Source organism: Sciurus vulgaris (genome assembly GCF_902686455.1).
Source record: "Sciurus vulgaris genome assembly, chromosome: 1".
NCBI classification, from domain to species: domain Eukaryota; kingdom Metazoa; phylum Chordata; class Mammalia; order Rodentia; family Sciuridae; genus Sciurus; species Sciurus vulgaris.
Genome location: NC_136461.1, coordinates 114,686,831 through 114,707,066, shown reverse-complemented (window position 1 = coordinate 114,707,066; position 20,236 = coordinate 114,686,831). Strand labels below are relative to the sequence as shown.

The 20,236-nt window shown below is 44.9% G+C and overlaps 1 protein-coding gene across 4 annotated transcripts; it reads left to right on the top strand.

Moving 5' to 3' along the window:
- Positions 1-700: 700 nt before the first annotated feature.
- On the top strand, positions 701-13,133 carry PGLYRP4 (peptidoglycan recognition protein 4). 4 transcript variants are annotated; one of them, XM_079155367.1, is made up of 9 exons: positions 701-970; positions 1,493-1,606; positions 2,629-2,736; positions 3,387-3,588; positions 5,438-5,556; positions 6,814-6,966; positions 7,969-8,167; positions 11,250-11,368; positions 12,463-13,133. In XM_079155367.1, exons 2-9 carry the CDS (start codon positions 1,558-1,560, stop codon positions 12,639-12,641), a joined length of 1,128 nt encoding a protein of 375 aa, XP_079011493.1. In that variant the 5' UTR covers positions 701-970; positions 1,493-1,557; the 3' UTR covers positions 12,642-13,133. The 4 variants fall into 4 exon arrangements, with proteins under 4 accessions (XP_079011493.1, XP_079011492.1, XP_079011495.1 ...); XM_079155366.1 differs by having other exon boundaries at positions 1,481-1,606; XM_079155369.1 differs by lacking the exon at positions 2,629-2,736.
- Positions 13,134-20,236: the final 7,103 nt, after the last annotated feature.

The following is a 20,236-nucleotide window of genomic DNA, read 5'->3' as shown; positions in this document are numbered from 1 at the left end:
CGACCTTTCTGCATACGGGCATTTCCTCAGTGTCTCTAGAGGTTGCCCCACCCACTAGGAGCTGAGAGGTCTCCATGGAGATGTGCACCTTGCTGTATTCTTGGAAAGTGTCACATGGAACGTCCTCTGCAAAGACTCACAGCTCAGGAAGAGCAGAGTTGCACGGCATGAACCTGATGAGGAGATGACCCAGTAATATAGTCCTGAGCCAGGAGTGGGTGAGGGACTGGAGATGCTTGGCTCGTGGGAGGCTTCCTGTAGTGGGGGACAGCTCGAGGCCAAAGATGTGGCGTGGCAGAAGAGTGTGATGCATGTATAAGTTACAGGGTCAGAATTAGGCATAGTGAACCATCTCCTGGGAATATAGCTTTTTATTTCTCTCCCTTCAAGCAGGGGAACCTAGGGGAAGAGGACAGGGTGGCATGTTGGTGAAATGACCTCAATCCACAGCTTTCGGACTTCTGAAGCAGATCCCTTTCCATGGACAGGAAGTTTCTAGATGTCAGGGGGACACAGCCCCTGGTTCCCACAGGTTGACTGGGCTTCTTAAGTACTGGGGATGAGGAAAGAGCTCCGGTAAAGTTGGGCAATCTTAATTTTTCCCAGGGAGGAGATTCCTGGATTTATTCACAGGGCGGGTCCCCAGGTGCTCCCAGCCCAGTCTGGTTCCACCTCAGTTCCTTTCAGTGCTATTGTGGAACAGCCAGCTCTGAGCTTCAGACCTCTGTCCTGTCTTTTGTTAGGGATCCCAGGCTTTCCTCTTCTCTCTGGGAAGCCAGAGCCTGAGTGGGTCACTTCCAGAGAAGGAGCGCCCTCTAGTGTTGGGGAGAGCGAAGGCTGGAGGAGGAGGCACCAGCTGGAAGAGAGGACAGCGTCAGAGGCCAAGTCTGAAGGAGAGGGAGCTGCCAGCCAATGAGGAGCGAGTGGACTGCACCCTGACCTGCTGGGCCAGGACAGCACCGGTCCACAGGTATTTCTGAGTGTTTCTTCTCCAGAGTCCCTCCCAGGAGAAGGACCTTACCAAATGGAGAGTAAGATCAGATTTCCTCTGCCCTGGAACTGGGATGCTCCTTTCCCCCAATTCCTGTATCTCCCTCACTTGGTTCTGTCCCCAGCTGGAAAGTAATTCTCAGCAGTGGACTCATCTAGGAGAGTTTGGATTTCTTGGTTGAACTGTTCTTGGATCTTACTTCCCTTGTTTGTAGAAATGGGGGTTAACAATCCTACCTTACAGAAATGGTGAGCATTAAAAAAGATTGCATGTGCAGGTGCCTAACCAGGCCCTGCACATAGTAGGTATTTGATGAAATTGAGTCGCTGGGGTAAAAAGACAGGGATGTTGGCTGTGGGCAGGGGCACCCTAGAAAGCATGAGCCTCAGGAGGCCCACAGTGTGACAGGGAGACAGACAGCGGTACCCATAATCTGGGCGGGGAGGTGCTCCATTTGCAGAGTCAGCATAATATCATGTTAACTGTCAGTGTCTCTCCCAGGGCCACTGCTTTCCTTAAGGGCTGCTAAACACAGTGTCCCAATTAGTGTCCTGGCACATGTAAGGATGCTGCCCTGGCTTCACATCTTCTCTGTTTTGGGTCTCCAGTCCGGCGGTAAGTTTTCTTTCTCTGGACCAAATACTGAAATAGAAATTCCTAAAATGCTTGCTCTTCCCTAGGTTGAAAAAATAGCTTTATACTTAGAGCATAGAACTTGAACTCTCTAGACCTGGATTTGACTCCTCACCCTGCTTCCAATAATGATTTCAAATAAGTTATTCAGTTAAGTCTTAATGTTCCAACCTGAACATTGACATAAGGTTACCAGCCTCTTAAACTTATTGTGAGAATCAAATGAGATAATGCACGCAAAGGACTTAGAACTTGGAGAGTAAAAGCAAATAAACTGGAACAATATATTACTAGTACATCATTCAGAGTCTGACTTGACTTAGGTTTTTGCTTGTAAAAAAAAAAAAGTTCCTTGGAAAGAACACATTTTTAAAAAGTGGAAAAAAAAAACAAACCCAATTAACCATATCAAGATTCTAAACCTGGAAAAAAAAAAAAGGAATAAAAAAGTTCCTTGGGGGTAAGAATATCAATCACTGGATACAAGTCAGTGCCCTGTCCCCAGATCTCACTGCTGTCCATCATGGACTATGAGGCATGGGTTAGCAGATGCCCTCCAAATCAATCAGGCACGGGCTTGCTTCATGCAGATGATCCTAATTGTTTCCCCACACACTGTTTCTTAATGTTCCATTAGCTAAAATTCACACAGAAGAGGATTTTGTGGTTTGAAGGTGCCCAAATGCACTTCCAAGTTGTTTTTGTGAATCGTGTGTGTAGATGCCCCTCAATGAGAATAGGCTATTTCTGACTCCCTGTCTGTAACTATTAAGTAACAACCCGGGGGCTCACCTGGAGTTGATGTTGGAGAAAGCCATGCCTTCTGCTATTGGAGGTGGTCCTCTGGTTAGTTCAGAGGGATTTCTTGGAGGTGGCTTGGGTATCTGGGGAGGCCAAGGGGCAGTGGAGAGGGGGTGGCTCTTTCTGGTCAGAGCCTGTACCACTGGGATACCTGGTATTGGAATTCTTTGAAGTTTGATGCACAATGGAATATTCTTTTGCAGCTGTTTCCTCCTGGGACAACACACAAACAAAACAGGTGTCAGAGGGTCTGCAGTATTTGTTTGGCAACATCTCTCAGTTCATTGAAAAAGGCAAACTAGGTTTTGATGGTGAGGAATCTTGGGGATTGACTAGGGTTTCTTATGTGGCTGGAAACGTGCCTCAGGTCTGCACAGCCATGTGACACTGGGACGGGGCAAATGGGGTCGAGTAGAGAGTAACCCTGGCCAACCACATCCTGGATTTCCCTAAGTCCTTAGGACATAGGATTGGTGTCAGGAGGGGATAGGAACCCTGACCTCAGGGAGGAGATTGGGGCGGGGAAACTCAGCCCCTGCCTGGAGGGAGTCTCAGGCCAAGGAGGAGGTACACCCCTCTCAGGTTCAGTCCTGAGGTGCAGCCCTGCTCAGGACTTTCTTCAGGAAAGTGGGTGAGATAGAAATAGAGATGCTCTGTGAAGTAGGGGCCTGGGAAGAGCAGGGAAGGAGCTGGAAGGTAGTGTCTTATTGGACTGGGGTTGTGTGGGGATCAGGCAGCGAAGCATCCAGGCTCCCTGACTGGATCAGACTCTGCCTCAGGGGTGAGATGCAGATATGGGGAAGAGCAGGGGTGGGTGTGCCTGCCTGCTGAGGGCTTCCTCCTAATGCTCTTCCACCACCAGGGGGCAGATGCAGCCCAGACACACATGTGCAGCCCAGGTAGCTAACGGGCAACCACAGGGCAGGACGCACCCAGTGACGGCCCATGGTTTCCTCCACAGATGTCTTCACCATGGTGTCTCGCAAGGAATGGGGGGCAGAAGCTGTTGGCTGCAGCTCTCAACTGACCATGCCCGTGGATGTCCTTGTCACACATCATGTCCCTGGGCTAGAGTGCCGTGACCAGGCCGTTTGCAGTCAGAGGCTGCGGGAACTGCAGGCCCATCATGTCCACAACAACAGTTGGTGTGATGTGGCCTACAAGTAAGCACTGGAGTGTGGGTCTCAAGGCACATGGCCAAAACTGCTCTCCCAGGATTCTTCTCCCATTCCTCCTGTTTTAGTCAGCTCTTTGTTCCTGTGACTGAAATACCTGACAAGAGCAACTTAGAGGAGGGAAAGTTTTTTTCAGGGCTTATGGTTTCAGGGTCTTAGTCCTTAGGTGGTAGACTCCATGGCTCTGGGCCCAAGTGAAGCAGCACATCATGGGGGAAGGGCCCAGCAGAGGAAAACTACCCAGCTTGTGACAGGGTCAAAAGACAGAGAGAGAAGGAGAGAGCCACAGGGGAGATGAACCCTTCCAGGACATTCCTCCAGTGACCTGCTCCTCCAGCCACCTCCCACCTGCCTACATTTACCACCCAGTCATCAGTCTGTTGAATCTAGGATGGGCTGATTAGGTTATAGCATGTGCAATTCAATTACGTTACCTCTGAATATTCCTGCTTTAACAGGAGCTTTTGGGGAAAACCTTATGTCTAAACCATAATTCCTTCTCATTCATTTCCCTCATTTTCTGGCTTGTAGTTATGTAGGTCTTATAATGAATAAAATGTTTAAAACCTTTATAAAATCCTAAGTCCTTTGGAATTTTCCAAGAGGTCCCTGCCTTTCTGAGAACTCCCAAAAGAAAATAAGGACAGTCAAATGATAACTTATTTTCCTACCCACTCCAACTCTGGTTTGCCTAGCACATCACAGGTTACAGATGACTTCCTTGTCCCTGAGTGCCTTTACTCCTCAACAGCTCTGAGTTTGACAGAACAGTTGTCTCCACCTCTCCAGGTAGGAAGGTAGGGGGGCTGTTTGATTTTCTCAAAGCCCCACATGTGGAGTCACAGAGACTGAATTGTTTCAAAATCATGTCTTTGCCCCTGGCATGCTCCACCCACCACATACACCTTGATGGGGCCGTCGTCCCATCTGTTGCTCTAAGAGCCATCTAGGAGACTCACATCTGACTTTGGCCAGATGTGAACAGTTCCTGAGCATGATGATGGCTTCTGCCTCAGTGTCCACCATACTTCAGGCTTTCCCAAAGTCCTCGACGGTGAGGGGAGGCAGGAGCTGATAGAATTCTCCCTTGGCCCCCAGCCCTTCTGAAGGACAGTTGTAAAATATGCATACACAGTTCCTCAGAAGGACTTGGGTGGGGTGGGTGATGGCAAGGGGTGGTCACTGTGAAGCCAGCCCAGTTGTGCACACTTTGTTTGGTTTATCCCTCCTCTCTTACTCTCTCTACTCCCTCACTTTGGCTTCTGGGATCACTTCTCTCACTTTGGCTTCTGCTTCCGTGTCCTTGTCTCAGGTGCCAGGTATTTGCAGGATAGTTACCCTGCAGGGAGAAATCAGATAAATATCTGGTATGATGATTACCTGGGCACTGTGCATTTTGGAGGAGGGAGAAGAGCCACAAGAAAGTGTAGAATCTGAGAACTCTAGCATTGTAGAGTCCCTGGCCAACCACTTCCCAGATTTCCCTAAGTCCTTGGGACATAGGGTTGGTGTCAGGAGGGGATTGGAATTGGGTCGGTGTTAATTACTGTGAAGGTCCCAGGACCTCTCCTTCCTCTGGGATGAAGGAAGTTGTTTATATACAACTCCAGTCTCTGAGCAAGGGATCGGGGAGGTAGGGAGGCTGGAGCAGGTCCTTTAGAATGTTAAGGACTAGAATAAATGACTTGGTCTTTCCATTGTTTGGAAAGAATCCATGTGGATCCTTTTAGTGAACATGGCTCAAGCCCTTCTCCATTTAGAGCCTGGGTAAGTGGTTTGCTCTCTCAGAGGTGGGCTACAATGTCAGTCACTAAACCTGTGTTTCCTTGCTGCACAGCTTCCTGATTGGGGATGACGGCAGGGTGTATGAAGGTGTTGGTTGGAACGTCCAAGGCTTGCACACCCAAGGCTACAACAACATTTCCCTGGGCGTTGCCTTCTTTGGCACCAAGGAAGGTAATGACCACCCAGCTGAATCTTCTCCAGATTCCTTAACACTCAACACTGCAGCTTCTTAAACTTCTCTGAAGATCCACTCTTGGAATTCTCTTCTCCCTGACCTCCATACATGGCTTGGTGAGGATCCTTCTCCAACTGCTCTGACTTCTTTCTCTGTCTCCAAGTAGCTCCTCTTCTTCTAGGCATCTCATAGGTAGAGCTGCTCACTGATCTTCTCTCTGCAAGTATGTTCCCCTGCTCTCCTTCTGGAAAGATTAGGAATTCATCTGTCACCTCTGTGTGAATGACTATCCTGTCGTCTTCCTCTAATGTCAACTTTCTGTAGCTGCAGACTGTACCCCCCAGATTCCCGCCTGACACTTCCTCCTTCCATCTCTCACTCCCAGGTTTTCCCTATTCTCTGACTCCACTTTCTTCTAGTCTCTTGCTCCAAATACCTTACTATCTGCCTTGGAACATACATTGTCCAGGACCATTTCATTGAATTTGTGCAGCCCTTACCAGTAACAAAGATCTTGAAATCCTAGTTGTTCATTTTCCTCCCCTACTCTTTGAGATTGTCCAGGTGAATTTCACAATTTCTATTACCACAGAGTGCAGGCTGAGTTTCAGAGAAGTAAATAACTCAAAGAGACACAGCCATAAATAGAGAAATCAGAACATGAGTCTGTTTCCTCTGCTGCCAACTCTAGGGTGATTTCCAGCATGCCAGAGGACTCACTGTGTTCAGCCTTTTGTTTACTAATTGATGTGTGAATGTATTTGTTTATAGATTTTGGACTACTTATTGCTTCTTGTTGGCTTGAGATTTTGAATGTGTTGCTTTTTATGGCCTCAAGTTCCTTTACATGAATAATGGGCTTAATAGTAGCTTCTACCTTAGAGGTTTGTGATAAGGAATAATAGGAGTATGTGGGTGAAGAGCCTGGCTTGTGCCTGTGGGGCCCTACTGGTGGGAAATCCTGGCCTAAGCAGGCCAGTGCTGTTGGGTGATTACTGCCTCTGAGCTCTCTCATGAATGGAGGGCGTGGACAAATGAAGTCCTGGCAGGTCATTGGGAAAGGACTTCATCCTGGGCCAGGGAGAACTCTGTCGTGGCAGACCCTTGACTTTGCCTCTCAGACCTGGGGGATGAGCTGGCTCCTGCTTCATTTCCTCCAACACCCATGCAGGAGCTGGCAGGGTGTCCCATCTCCATATAGTTCCCCTAAAGCTCAGATCAGACTGAGATTTCCCACAATTGCTCTTTTCCAGGCCACAGCCCCAGCCCTGCTGCCCTGTCAGCCATGAAGGACCTAATCTCCTATGCTGTGCAGAGGGGACGCCTGTCATCTGGATACATCCAGCCACTTCTTGTGAAAGGCGAGAACTGCCTGGCTCCTCTGCCAAAGGCAAGTCTGAAGGAAGGTGAGACCTCCAACCTTTCTGGGTTCCATCCAGAATCGCTTCTCACTAAATTCAAACACCACTGGGGTGGGGGTGACCTCTACACTAGGCTCTCCTCTCATTTCTCTTGTTAGGCAACTGGTCACCCAACTCTCTGACATTTTGGGGCTGGCAAACCTAGAGAGGGACCCTCCAGGGCACCTGTTTACCCCTCAGATTTCTAGAGTGGTAGAGCCTTTGCATCAGGGTGGTGTTATATATGTGCACTCGTTTCTTCATTTGATAAACATTTACTCAGCACCTACTAGACCCTCAGGATATACCACGGAACAGGAGCGTTGAAATCCCTGACCTCGTGAAGTTTCAATCTACAGGGCAGAGAAAGACAACAAACAAACCAGTAAAATACTTGGTGTGTTATATGGTGAAAAATGCTAGGGAGGGAAAAAGCACAGAAAGGGATAGGATGTTTAGACACCTATTTATATATTCACATGCTTATGTGCAAACACATTTCTGAATGCAAAAAGTAGAACAAGAAGCTGGGCATGATGGTGCACACCTGTAATTCCAGCGATTTGAGAGGCTGAGGCAGGAGGATTGCAAGTGTGAGGCCAGCCTCAGCAACTTAGTGAAACCCTGTCTGCAAATAAAAACTAGAAAGGGCTGGGGATGTAGCTCAGTGGTAAAGCACACCTGGGTTCCATCCCCAGTACCAGCCCCCTCCCCACAAAAGTAGAACAACACAACTTCTAAGGAAACTTACGTAGATTTTAAAAGAAGAGTCTAGTGTAATTGAGGTGATAAGGTAGACACTATTTTGGCTTTAACAAGTAGCAACATCATGTCTACATTCATGTCCTGCTGCTGAGACACAGCTCCTGAGTCCCACCATCAGGGTTGGGTTGGAGGCCTGGGTTTCAACATCCTGAGGATTATGGTAGCATTTGGTAGTCAGGTAGTTGACCTGGGTTGACAAAATAAATTCTCCATTACTATTATTATTATTTTGCCTTGCCATAGCTTGCCCCAGCATCGTCCCTCGGTCTGCATGGGAGGCCAGGGAGACCTACTGTCCCAAGTTGACCCTCCCTGCAAAGTATGTCGTCATCCTCCACACTGCTGGGAGGACCTGCAGTGTGTCTGATGAATGCCGCCTGCTAGTTCGAGACCTCCAGTCCCTCTTCATGGACAGACACCGTGCATGTGACATTGGGTATAAGTAAGTGGACCCCAGGACAGAAGCTTCTTTTCCAGTTTCTGGGGGCAGAAACTGAACCTGTGAAAGGAGGGGAAAAAGAAATAATATCTGCTGAGTTCTCACCATCTGAGAGACCCTTTAGGTAGGGCCCCATTGATTTCCCACCCAATCCTGGGAGGGTCTTATTTAGGAGTTATCTAAGGGGGTGGTCATGGCCCTAGGCATGTTCTCAGATTATGTACCTCTTTCAAAGGTAGCGTATTGATGTGACCGATGCCAAGACTGTTGAAAAGACATCAGAGGAAGTCACATGTGTGCAAATGGAATCTTTAGAAAAGACAATCTCAGGGTTGTGTGTGTGTGTGTGTGTTTCATGTAATTGCTTCCCTCTACTCAGTGACTTAGGCTTTGCCCTCAGTGTGGCCACATCCAGAAGCTTGCTCCCTCTCATGTTTAGTACCATCCTCTTCATCCAGGCTGTAAACCTACTTGGAGAATCTCCCCTGTATGAAGGCAGAGGGAGGGACTGGAGAATATCCTTTGATTTCTCTAGTGCCAAGTCTCATTAAAGAACACACTGACCTAACAGGAGAGGAAACCAATATACTTTCCTTCCTCCCTCCCTCTTCCTTCCTCCCTTCCGTCCCTCCCTTTCTCTCTCTCTCTCTCTCTCTCTTTCTCCTTATTAAATGTAACCTAAATGGGGCTCAAAATTCTGTGACAGTTTTGATCAAATTGTTTCCATTAAAGAGTACCAATTTTAAAAACTTGTCACTTAATACTGGCATATATATACAAAGAACCAAATGGCCCACAAAACACGTAGAGATTTCTCCAGGATGTTTTCAGAGCTTGCAGATAAGACATTTGGGGCTGCATACTATCAGAAACAATCACATCAATCACATTAAATATTAAGTCTCAGGACAGGACACTGTTAGCCCATTGCATATTTGTACACCTTAATAAAGGGAACCCCTGCTTCTGAGGACATTCACAGCTTAGCAAGTAGAGCTGAATTTTAGTGCCTCCAACTGGGCACCTTTGCTCAGGATGCAGCCTGCTAAGCCCTGTGCAGGGAGCCTGTCTTAGATGAATTTACCATTACTTCATGTGTGCTTCCGGACTGACTGACCCTCTTGCTGTTTCCATTTTAGTAACAAACTTTTCAAGAGAGGATAAAAAATTTTTTCAACATATATCATCTATCAGAACCTCCCAAGTGCTTTGCTAGGTTCTGCCATGAAGGATTGATTACTTGGAGCATTGTTCACTGTGTTGACAGTTGGACATCTAAAAATTAACTATAAATTTGGAAATCCTAAACAGGAAAGTAATAGGTTGAGGAGAGGTTACTTACCTTTTACACTCAGATTCCCCAAGGCAGTTACCTGTCTTTTGACTTCTGACTTTTTGTGTCCCTTCTATTATACTTTATGACTGTCATTTTTTCACCTCGAGAGGTCCTGGAGTCAGGATAAACACTTGCTTGTCATAGGAGATTGCCCTAGGCTGTGCTCTGGGGTTGCCATCGAATGCAACAAAGACACATTCTTGCCTTTATGGAGCTAGTACTTTAGGGAGGGAGAAAAATAATTAGACAAGTAAGTCTCAATAAGGTACATTAAGTGCTTAATGGGGGACTTAGGTTGCTGGGAAGATGGGTGTGAAGGACATGTTATCTGAGGGAATCACATATGAACTGGGACCCAAAGACAGAGTGGGAGCAAATTAGAGGAAGAAGAACATTTCAGGTAGAGGATAGGACTTCTGTGGAAAGACTTGGATTCCAGCCTGATAGCAGTTCCTTTGAAGAACTGAGAGATGTTTATCATGAGCCCATATACACCAAAAAGGGGCTTGGTGGGAAGTGAGCCTGGGGAGGCAAGTACCGGCCATGTCCTGAAGATCTTGTAACTTGAACTGAGGAGGTTGGACTTAGTGCCAAGGGACCAAAAGTAGGATTTTAACATGATAGGCAACATTTTTTAAGGAAGACCACCCTGGCTTTTGCTTCAGGAGTGGATCCAGAAAGTGCAAAACTGGAGGTAGTGAGGTCTGACGACTGTGTAGTGCAAGGCGAGATGATTTGGTGACACGTCTAGGGTGATGGCCTCTGTCATGGAGAGAAGTGGAAGAGGTGACTGGTTAATGATTAGGATGCAGGGGTTGGTGAGTGGCTGGGAGACTCTGCAGACAAGTGTTGGTTGAGTGAGTGGGTGGGCCAAGGACTGTTTTGGCCTGTGACCAGTGGGCAATGGGTGGCAATGCCTTTCTCCAAGAGGAGACCCCAAAAAGGAGAGTAGATGGGGAGGAAGTGAGTCCAATTGTGAACCTGTGGACTTTCATGGATGGTAAAGGAGCCAGGAAGTGGATGTGTCTTGGGAGGATGTGTTGCTGGGAAGAGGCTTAACAGAGCAGGATCTTGAGGAACCCCATGGTAAGGCCACAGGAAACTGAGGGGCAGAGAGGCAACAGCCAGAGAAAAAGAAAACTGAGAGAGGTGGTGTGGTGTGGTGGAAGTCATAGGAAGAGAATGTTTGGAGAAGGTGAGAGGGGTCTACAGAGTCCAGTGTACCTAGACGTCAAGCCAGGTAAGCCTAGAGATGTGTGCATTGTCCTCAGTGGGGAGGAGGCTGTGGGACAGTTTGGAGAAAGTAGTTATTGGTGAGGTAGGGGAAAAGTAGGCACTGAAAGCTTTCATTTTATTTTCTTCATTGACAGTGAGCTCCTCGTGGGCAGAAGTGATGTGCTGGAGCCAGATGGGCATGTGCCAGCTCATGAGAACTGACTGTTAGGGATTCAGGAATTTTGTGAGCTAGCTGCTTAATAACTGGTAGCCTAAAATCAGCCATTGTGGAAAGTTTCTTCCACAGAACTCTGCAAATACTATAAATCAGAGTTTCCTGCCCCACCAGCTGATTTATCAGTACATCACTGGTAAGGATTATGTCTTACTTGTTTCTGTGACTCAGTGCTTAGAATTTAATAGATAATATCTGATAAGAAAAGACACGAATGAATTAATGAATAATGATAAGAAACAATCCCCAGAATGCCTCTCTCTCATGCACATCTCCATTTCCCCCTCACTGTCTTCTAGCTTCCTTGTGGGCCAGGATGGTGCTGTTTATGAAGGGGTGGGCTGGAATGTCCAAGGCTCCCAAACCCCTGGCTACAATGATATTGCCTTGGGCATCTCATTCATGGGCACCTTTACAGGTAAGTAGATGCTTTGGGCAGTGGTGGTCATTGTATGGTATTTGAGGGAGAAAGTCTGGCGAGGATGACAAAGCCATCAGACTCAGTCTTAATGACTGCACATGCTGAAGCTTCAAATCTGATATTTAATTAAGCTGAGTGTGACCAGAGGTGATCCTCAGATGAAATGCTCACCTTAAATTTACCTCCTGCTCACACAGTCAAATCTCTCTCTCTTCCAATACCTAAGGAACACATGAAGCGATCTTTGTGCATATTTTAAGCTCATCCTAGTCAGCAGACACATCACTTCTTGGGTTGCCATGGCAGCAAGTGGTACCCTTTCACCTTATGTGTGAAAGCATTGATAAACCCTGACTCTGCATTGAGACTCCACACTAAAGATGGTCTTGGACCAGAGCCCTTGACTAGAGTTTTTAATTTTTTTTTAATATTCAGGTGTTTTTTATCTAATCTCCAGAAAGGGAAGGCTATGTCACTGGGGCTGGTTCAGGCTGACACAGAAATGGGAATTGGGTGGGGGCAGGAGTGACCCAGGACCATGCCTGGAAATGGGACTGAAATGGGGTCAGGGCATGTGAAGAAGGAGGAAGCACGTCTGCCACTAAACCAAGGGTTTCTAGCCTAGGTGCTATGGACATTTCAGATGAGATAATTTTTTTTGTTGTGGCACTGTCCTGGGTCCCACAGGTTCTGGGTCTTATGATGTTTAGTAGTATTCTTGGCTTCTATCAACTGGATGATAACAGTATCCTCTCATTCCCAATTTTGACAACCAAAACTGTCTCCAGACATTGCCACATGTTCCCTGGGGGAGCTAAACTTTCCCCAGTAAGATAAACTTTTGCAGCGGAAAAAGGATTTGCATATTCTTGGAACAATTGCATTTCTTACGCCAGGCTCAGCCCTTTTGATTTAGGAAAACTTTGGCACTGAGGCACTGCAGTCTAGACCTGGTTTTCTGTCTGTCCACTGAGTGGCTGACAACAGTGGAATATACTAGCTTGGTGGTGGTGGTTGGTTCTAGGAGTGTGTCCTGTCCTGGGCAGGGCACCCAGCAATCATATGACCAATGGACTGACTATGTTTTGCAGGTACTGCACCCAAAGCCTCTGCACTGGAAGTGGCCCAACACCTGATCCAGTGTGCTGTGGTCAAAGGGTACCTGGCCCCCAACTACCTGCTGGTGGGCCACAGTGACGTGGTCAACACTCTGTCTCCTGGGCAGGCTTTGTACAACATCATCAAGACCTGGCCTCACTTCAAACACTGAGGGAGGCCCCAGCTCCTGGGGCTGTTCAACTTACTGCTGGGTCTCTGTCCTCACCCGCCCACCCTGGGGAGGGGAAGCAATATCTGTGTCCCCCTCCCCTACAAATCCCACCTTGTCTCCCTTTCCCACTTTGGGGTGATAATGTCCTCTCCTACTACCATCCTCCAGCATCCTGTAAACTGGACACTCACAGCCCTCTGAGTCTGGGCCCACTTCCTCTGTCTTCACCTTCCTCTTCCCTGGGCACCACCTGCTTAGCCCGTGAGATTATGGTACCCATCAGACTTCTCTTTCCCTTTGTACCTATCCCCCTGCCTGGTGTGCCCTCCCCTGAATCTGCCTGGCAGCCTCCAGCCCTTGCCCATCACACAGGCCTGGGTGCCAACTCCTTCTCTCTGCTCAAACATTAACTTGTACAGATTTGGATGCAGCTGTTATTTAAGGGCTGTAATTTTGCATAGCTGTATTTGTTCTCTCTCCCAGACTATGAGTTTCTTTAAGGGAAGGAGCGGAGATTGATTTTTTCCCTGTGTCCTGTGTCAGTTCCTTACCAATGTCTGAAATTTAATAGGTGCTTTTGGTGTTTGTTGAAATGGATGAATAGATGAAAGAGTGGAACCCAGTTCCTGAACACTTGGCCAATTTGCTTCATCATCTTCTCTTTGGGAAGCCCTCTGGGAGAGTGCTCCATTCTACCAATATTCTCTCCATCTTGTTCTCTCTTAGTCTGAGGCTCAGAGCTGGCTCTGATGGCTTTTCTGTAATGAAGGCTATGTCTTTAGAATTCTGTGTCCCTGTCTCTCCAAAGCACTCTGAGGGAAGGAACTGTGCTCCTCCAGGGGCAGGGAAGAGTTGTGTATGGACATAGTGCCTGCTGCCTGCCTTTGTCTGGCCGGCCCCACTGGGTGCTGGGCAAAGCAAGGACCCAGAGCCCTGGTGCTCTGCAGCCTCCCTGGACTCTTCATCTTACTTGTTGGAAGGACATGAAACATTTACTCTCTCTTGACCTGCAAAAAAAAAAAAAAAAAAAAAAAAAAAAAAAAAAAAAGGTGTGTTGGGGGGACAGTATGAGGAAGTAGTGGAGATGAATAAAGGGAATAAAATATGTGGTTTGTCTTCAATATTTTTAGGTCTTCAATTTTGTCTTGTTTTCTTATGTTTTTGTAGCTTTTATAACAGAAATAAATGTCAGAACTCTCAAAATTTTAAAGCAAGTAGTTTGTGGTTTTTGAAGTGCTCAAAGGGCCTCACTTGACCTCAGTCTCCCTGTCTGCCATTTGCCCTCAGACCATCTATATAATGAATGTGAGAATTATTCTCCTTGTTTCCCAAGGGGCAGAGCAAACCTGAGAGATTCTGAGTCTCTTCTTATCTCACCTAACAGTGGAATGAGGCTGCAGGAGGGACCCTCCTGATACTCATTCCCCCAGGGTCCTGCCAACCTCAGTCCTTCCCCTGAAGAGATGAAGGACAAGAGAAGATATTTCTGTCCTACCTTGCCCTCTGCTGAAGGATGTGACTAAAAAGTGAACAAAAAGGAAGAACAGGGTCTCATAAATGGTGATATGAAACAGGAGCTGTCCAGATTTCCAGGTCTTCACTCTTTTGGTATCAGGAGTCAAGGACTTCTCAGTCTTTCCTTGCTTGTTTGGGAGGGAATTTAGCCTCTCTTATGGTTTGGATCTGAATGTTCCCCAAAAGCATGTGTTGAAGGCTTGGTCCTCAAGGCAGCAACATTCAGAAATGGGGCTTCTAGGAAGTGATTGGATCATGAGGACTCTAACCTCATCAGTGGATTAATCCATTTGATGGATTAATTAACTGAGTGGACTATTGGGGTGAGGTGGAAACTGTAGGCAGGTGGGGTTGTTTGGAAGAAGTGGTTACTGGGAGCATACCCTTGGGGACTATCTGTTGTCTCTGGTCCCTTCCTCTCTCTATTTCTTTTTCTCTGTTACCTAGTTGCCATGAGCTGAGCAGCTCTTCTCCACCATCCCCTTCACCCATGATGTTCTGTCCCATCTCAGGTCTAGAGCAAGGGAGTCAACCAACTATGGACTAAAACCTTGGAAATTATGATCCCAAAGTAAATCTTTTCTCTAAGTTCTTGTCTGAAACTTTGGTCACAGCAATATAAAGCTGATTAAGGTAGGTAGCCTTTTTCCACTTCTTTCAGCATCTCCATCTGTCTATGCCCTTCTGCAGCCACCAGGAAAATAATTCCTGGTCTGAATTACTGACATTTTCCCCTATTCATGCAATTTTTTTTTGTGGTGCTGGGGATTGAACCCAGGGCCTTGTACTTGCATGCAATTTTAAAACACTGTTCTTCCACATACTGTCTCAGTAAAAATAAAGTGTTTGCTAGATGAATGCAGCTTCAGGGTAAAATTTCAGGTGCTACAAACAGATGACCTCCTATAAACCCTTGCTATAAAGAAATTGCTTTCTGGCTTCTTGTGTTATCCCTGAACATTTGCTCTAGGGACAATAGAAATACGTACCTCACAGGATTTGTGAAATTAGGTATATTACAATGTGTGACCTGTTTGGAAACAGTGCCTGATATACGGTGATCTCTCAGTACCTGTGAGCTAGTTCTGTTTGGTTATTGTCAACTTCATCTGGGCTCTGGGCAGGGCATGTCTTCTTGGGCAGTCACCGCAACTTCCTCTGGTGTAGTCTGGTATGAGCAGGTATGAGTTCAATCATATAAAGTAGAGGTGAAGAGGAGGGGACCTGACCCGGATATGAGGGCAGGTAAGGACACCCATGATAAAAGATGAATGGGTAGTTGAGGCTAGATCTTTATGGATTTTTGGTGTGTCAGAGATTAATAAAAGATTTGTACATCTTCTAGTCAGTGATTTCCAATGAATGGAAGGAAGTTATGTCTTCAAAAAATAAGTTTTATAAATCTAAGGTATACAAAGTTTCTCTGCAGGATCATCCTTATTTGTCAAGTTGTTGTGGGGTAACTCTACTAGTACATGAGAATCTCTATCTCTTTGTTGAAATGATCTTTTGCTTCCTGCAGGTGCTCTTTCAGCTTATTGGTATTATCATTCATTGCCTGCATTTGTTCTCTAATCTCCATCTTTACTTCACAAATCATCTGAATCATGTATAATCTGAAGTCCTTTTCTGACATTTCTTCTAACATACTGTCATTGGATTCTATTACTATAGAATCTAGATTTGTTTGGATCATTTTCTTCCCTTGTTTTTTCATGTTGTTCATGTATCTTCCCCTCTAGCAGTGCAGATCTGGGGTATTGCAGATTTCCCCCTATAGGCTTATAGTGGCTCTATAGATTTCCAAAACCCTTCTACTAGTACATGAATAGAGGCAGTGTCTTGACTGTGTTTCTGGTGCTATGTTGTGGTCACTGGGTGGGAGCCATTGAAGTTTGTTCAAATGGGTCATTCAATCATAAAATGAAGCAAAGCAAAACAGAGGCTTAATATGCACACAATCTAATCAGCACTTTGCTTCTACTCCCAGGAGAGAAAATGAGTCTGTCTCTTTCCATCTCTATATCCTGATGATACCTCTGGGAACTTTTCTCCGTCTAGATAGCAATCAATGGCCTTTGAAACCTGGTTTTACCCTCCCCTAAACAGTAGGATGCAGTAGGGTGTTGTTACATCAGATACCCAGGGTGATTGTCCCAGGTCTTATCCTTTAGCTCTGATGGATCAGAGACTCTTGGCTGAAAGTGTTCACTAGACCATGGGAATCAGAACTGGGTTCTAGATTTGGCTTGGGCCATATCTAGAGCTGACTAGACTTTTCAGAGACTGTATTATTATAAGCCTCCAGGGTCCAGGAAGCTTCTGAATCCAGGTGTGCCTGTTGACCCACCAGTAGGAGAGCCTCTGCTGTTCACGTACATTGATCTTTCACTGGAGGGGTCTGAGGTCTGCGAAGAGTCACAGACTTTATTTTATTTATTTATGTATTGTAAACAAATGGGGTACAACTTGTTTCTCTGGTTGCACATGAAGTAGAAGCGTACCATTTGTGTAATCATACATTTACATAGGGTAATGGTGTTTGATTCATTCTGTTAGTTTTCCTTCCCCCTACCCTGAGTCACAGACTTTAAACCTAACTCCTTCAAGAATATATTCCTACCCATTGCCTCCTTATCTCCTTCCTTCATCCTAGGTCACTTCCAAGGTGCTTTCTGCAATCATAGTATCTGGCATTATTGTCTGTAATTTCCTGATGCTTTCTAATACATTCCCAGTCTACCCACTTCCCATATGCCTCTTGTGCATTAGAAGGTCTCAGAATAGCTAAAGACATATTTAGACCATAGTCCTGCCTTTACTTCAGTCCACACAAAGACCTGATCATCCCGCTGGCCTCTAGGCTGCTTTAACCATCATTTTGTTTCCTTTAACTTTCTCAGCTTCAACTGAGCCCCAGTCCTGGAGCTCATCATTGCTGGCCCTACATCAGCTCTCAAATTGAGAGCACTGTAAATCCCTCTTGTATCCCCAGTCTCTTCTGACATTTCTACATCTCTTAGTATTTCACTCCTTGCTGAGGCCAAGCATGAAGCCATAGGGTGGAGACCCATTTAAGGGCCTCAATTCTAGCCTTAATAGTCCACCCCCCCTTAAAATTTCTCTTGCTTACATATTTCACCTTATTATTGTAACAATTCTTGGTATTTGAGCCTGTGTCCCACAAGCTATTATTAACTCCTTGAAAGTGAACTGATTCTCATGTTAATTGTTTTGGGATGATGAACTTTGCCCAAAGTAAACCCTGGTAGTTGTGTGCAGGGTAATGGAAGGAATAATGGTTTTGATATGAAGATATGAGGAAGATCAGGGCAGCTGGGAAATTTGGGAAATCTTAGCGATGAAAAAATGGACTCAGAGTCCTCAGTCTACACTGCCACCTCCTAATTAAAGACAGCCTTTAGCTCTTGGAATGATTCGCCACATGAAGACTTCATTCATTTATTCTTTCATTCTTTCAAAATATTTTTGTAGTGTGCTATTCTCGACATGGTGATAACACTTAGGATAACAAAGTTAATAAAAGCTCATGGCACTCTGGGGGCTAAAGTCTACCAGGGAGCCAGGCATGAAGTAAATTGCCTGATAAATTATGAGATAAAATATTAAGGAGCATGATTCTACTGGTGAGCATGGACAGTCTCTTTGAGAAACTGATGTTTCCACAGTGACTTCGGAAGAAGTAGGAATTGACCAGGTGATAAACAGAGAATTCTTGGGTCAAAGAAGGAATTGCAATGAAAAGTAGAGTGTATTTTGAACTGAATGATAATAAAAATATTCCACAAAAACTTTCGTGGATACAGCTAAAGGAATTATCTCATTAAATGCAAATATTGGAAAAAAGGAAATTAAAACTAATGAGATAAGAAGATTTAATCACAGGAGACTAGAAAGCAAGTAGCAGCATTAATCCAAAGAAAGTGAAAAGAAGGAAATAAGAAAGATTAATGAATTTAATGAAATAGAAAAGAAAACCAAATGTTATTTTCAGAAAAGAGTAATTGATGCATTCCCAATCTGAGAAAGAACAGGGCCACCTGGAACTGATGGGGTGCGAATACTCTGCGCTCCTTTCAAGTCATGCACTAATGGCAGTTTACTTTGAGGGCCTCTGGGTCCTCAAAGTGGGTGGTGGTTGAGGATAAGTATACTGTTTGAGTTAGATTTTCATCTCTGGCAAAAAGTACTTCAAGGAGAAAAAGTTTATTTGCAGCTCATGGTTTCAGAGACCCAGTCTATAGATGGCAGACTCCATTGCTCTGGGACCAAGGCCAGGCAGTACACTGTGGTCAAAGGGCCCAGTGGAAGAAAGCTGCTCCACTCATGATGCGGTCACAAAGCAGAAAAAAGACAGAGGAAGGGGCCACAGGGAAGATGCACCCTTTCAGGGCACATCACTCTCTCTCTTTTTTTTTTTTTTTTTTTTTTTGCGGTGCTGGGGATTGAACCCAGGGCCTCGTGCTTGCGAGGCAAGCACTCTACCAACTGAGCTATATCCTCAGCCCTCAGGGTACATCTCTAGTGACCTACTTCCTCCAGTCATGCCCCACCTGCCTATAGTTACCACCCAGTCAGTTCATTCAAAATAGGATTGTCTAAGCTTTCTAAGCATTGTCACCTTTGAATAGTCCTGCATTAACAGGAGCTTTTGGGGGACACCTTATATCCAAACCATGATACATACATAACTAAAGTCAGGAATTAAAGAGGAGACATTACTGAAGATCAGTAAAGAGATGGTGAGAGAACATATGAATAGCATTACTTGATAGAGTTGAAAACCTATACTAAATAAATTTCTGAAAAAGTGTACCTCATCAAATTTTATTTCTTCCAAGAAGAAACAAAAACATGAATTGTTTTATAACCACTAAAGAAATGGCATTTATCATTAGTACCCTTCTGTAATAAAATAAAAACAATAAAAAAAAAAAAACTTCAGACTGAGAGAGTTTCGCTGGTGAATTCTATAAAATAAGTTAGAAATAATATCAAATTGATTGATTGATTGCAGTACTGGGGAATCAAACCCAGGGCCTCACACATGTTAGGAAAGGTCTCTAACACTGAGCTATATTCCCAGCCCAATAATGTCAATTTTAAACAACTATTTTCCATAGTAGCAGAAGAGAGACACTCTCCAACTTATTCTATGAGGCAGCACAATAAAAATGCCCTCTATTAAGGAAAGTTTCAAATATATATAGAAAGATTAATATAGTTAACATATATGTACCAATTAGTTGGCTTCAATAATGAACAATTCATGACTATTTAGATTTCAACAATACTTCCCAACTATTTCCTCAAAAGAAATTCTGTGCATTATACAATTTTACCTATAAAAATTTCAACATGTATCCCTAAAAGATAATTCTGTTAAGAACAGAGCCAATATTATTACCATGCCTAAAAGAATCAACAATAATTCCTCAATATCATTAAATATTTGAGACTGTGTTCAAATTTCTCACATTCTTTTTGCAGTTTGTTAGAATTAGCATTCAAATAAGGTCCACACATTGTGTTCAACGTATCTTTTAAGACTCTTTTAATCTATAGGCTCCTGGCATCTCTCTCTCTCTCTCTCTCTCTCTCTCTCTCTCTCTCTCTCTCTCTCTCTCTCTCTTTTTCCCTTGAAATTTATTTGTTGAAGAAACTAGGTTGTTTTACTTTAGTTTTCTAAAGTATGGGGTTTTGCAAATTGTGTACCTACGGCATAGTTGAACACATCTCTCCACTTTGTAATTTCCTTTAAGGTGGTAGATTCGGAGACTTGATCAAATCTTAATTTAAAAAATTTTGGATTAAGACCACTTAACAGCAAAATTGGTTTCTTTAACTAAGAGGGACATAATGTCTGAATGTATGCTTGACTCTTCTTTCTGATGTTAGTAGACACTAGTAAAAATGTCCAGTAATCCATTAGGGATAATTGAAGTGATGATACAATAATCCAACCATTCTAGCTTCATTTATTAGCTGGAATACCTTTAGAAAGAAAATCTTCCCTTCATCAACCATTTGGATATCACAAGACAGAGTTGATACAAAAA

What these genes read in the sequence shown, in the direction of transcription:
- PGLYRP4 (XM_079155367.1), top strand. Translation starts at nt 1,558, where the DNA reads ATGCTGCCCTGGCTTCACATCTTCTCTGTTTTGGGTCTCCAGTCCGGC. An exon ending in GCATGTGACATTGGGTATAA is followed by an intron (nt 8,168 to 11,249) that starts GTAAGTGGACCC and finishes ACTGTCTTCTAG; the next exon opens with CTTCCTTGTGGGCCAGGATG. An exon ending in ATTCATGGGCACCTTTACAG is followed by an intron (nt 11,369 to 12,462) that starts GTAAGTAGATGC and finishes TATGTTTTGCAG; the next exon opens with GTACTGCACCCAAAGCCTCT.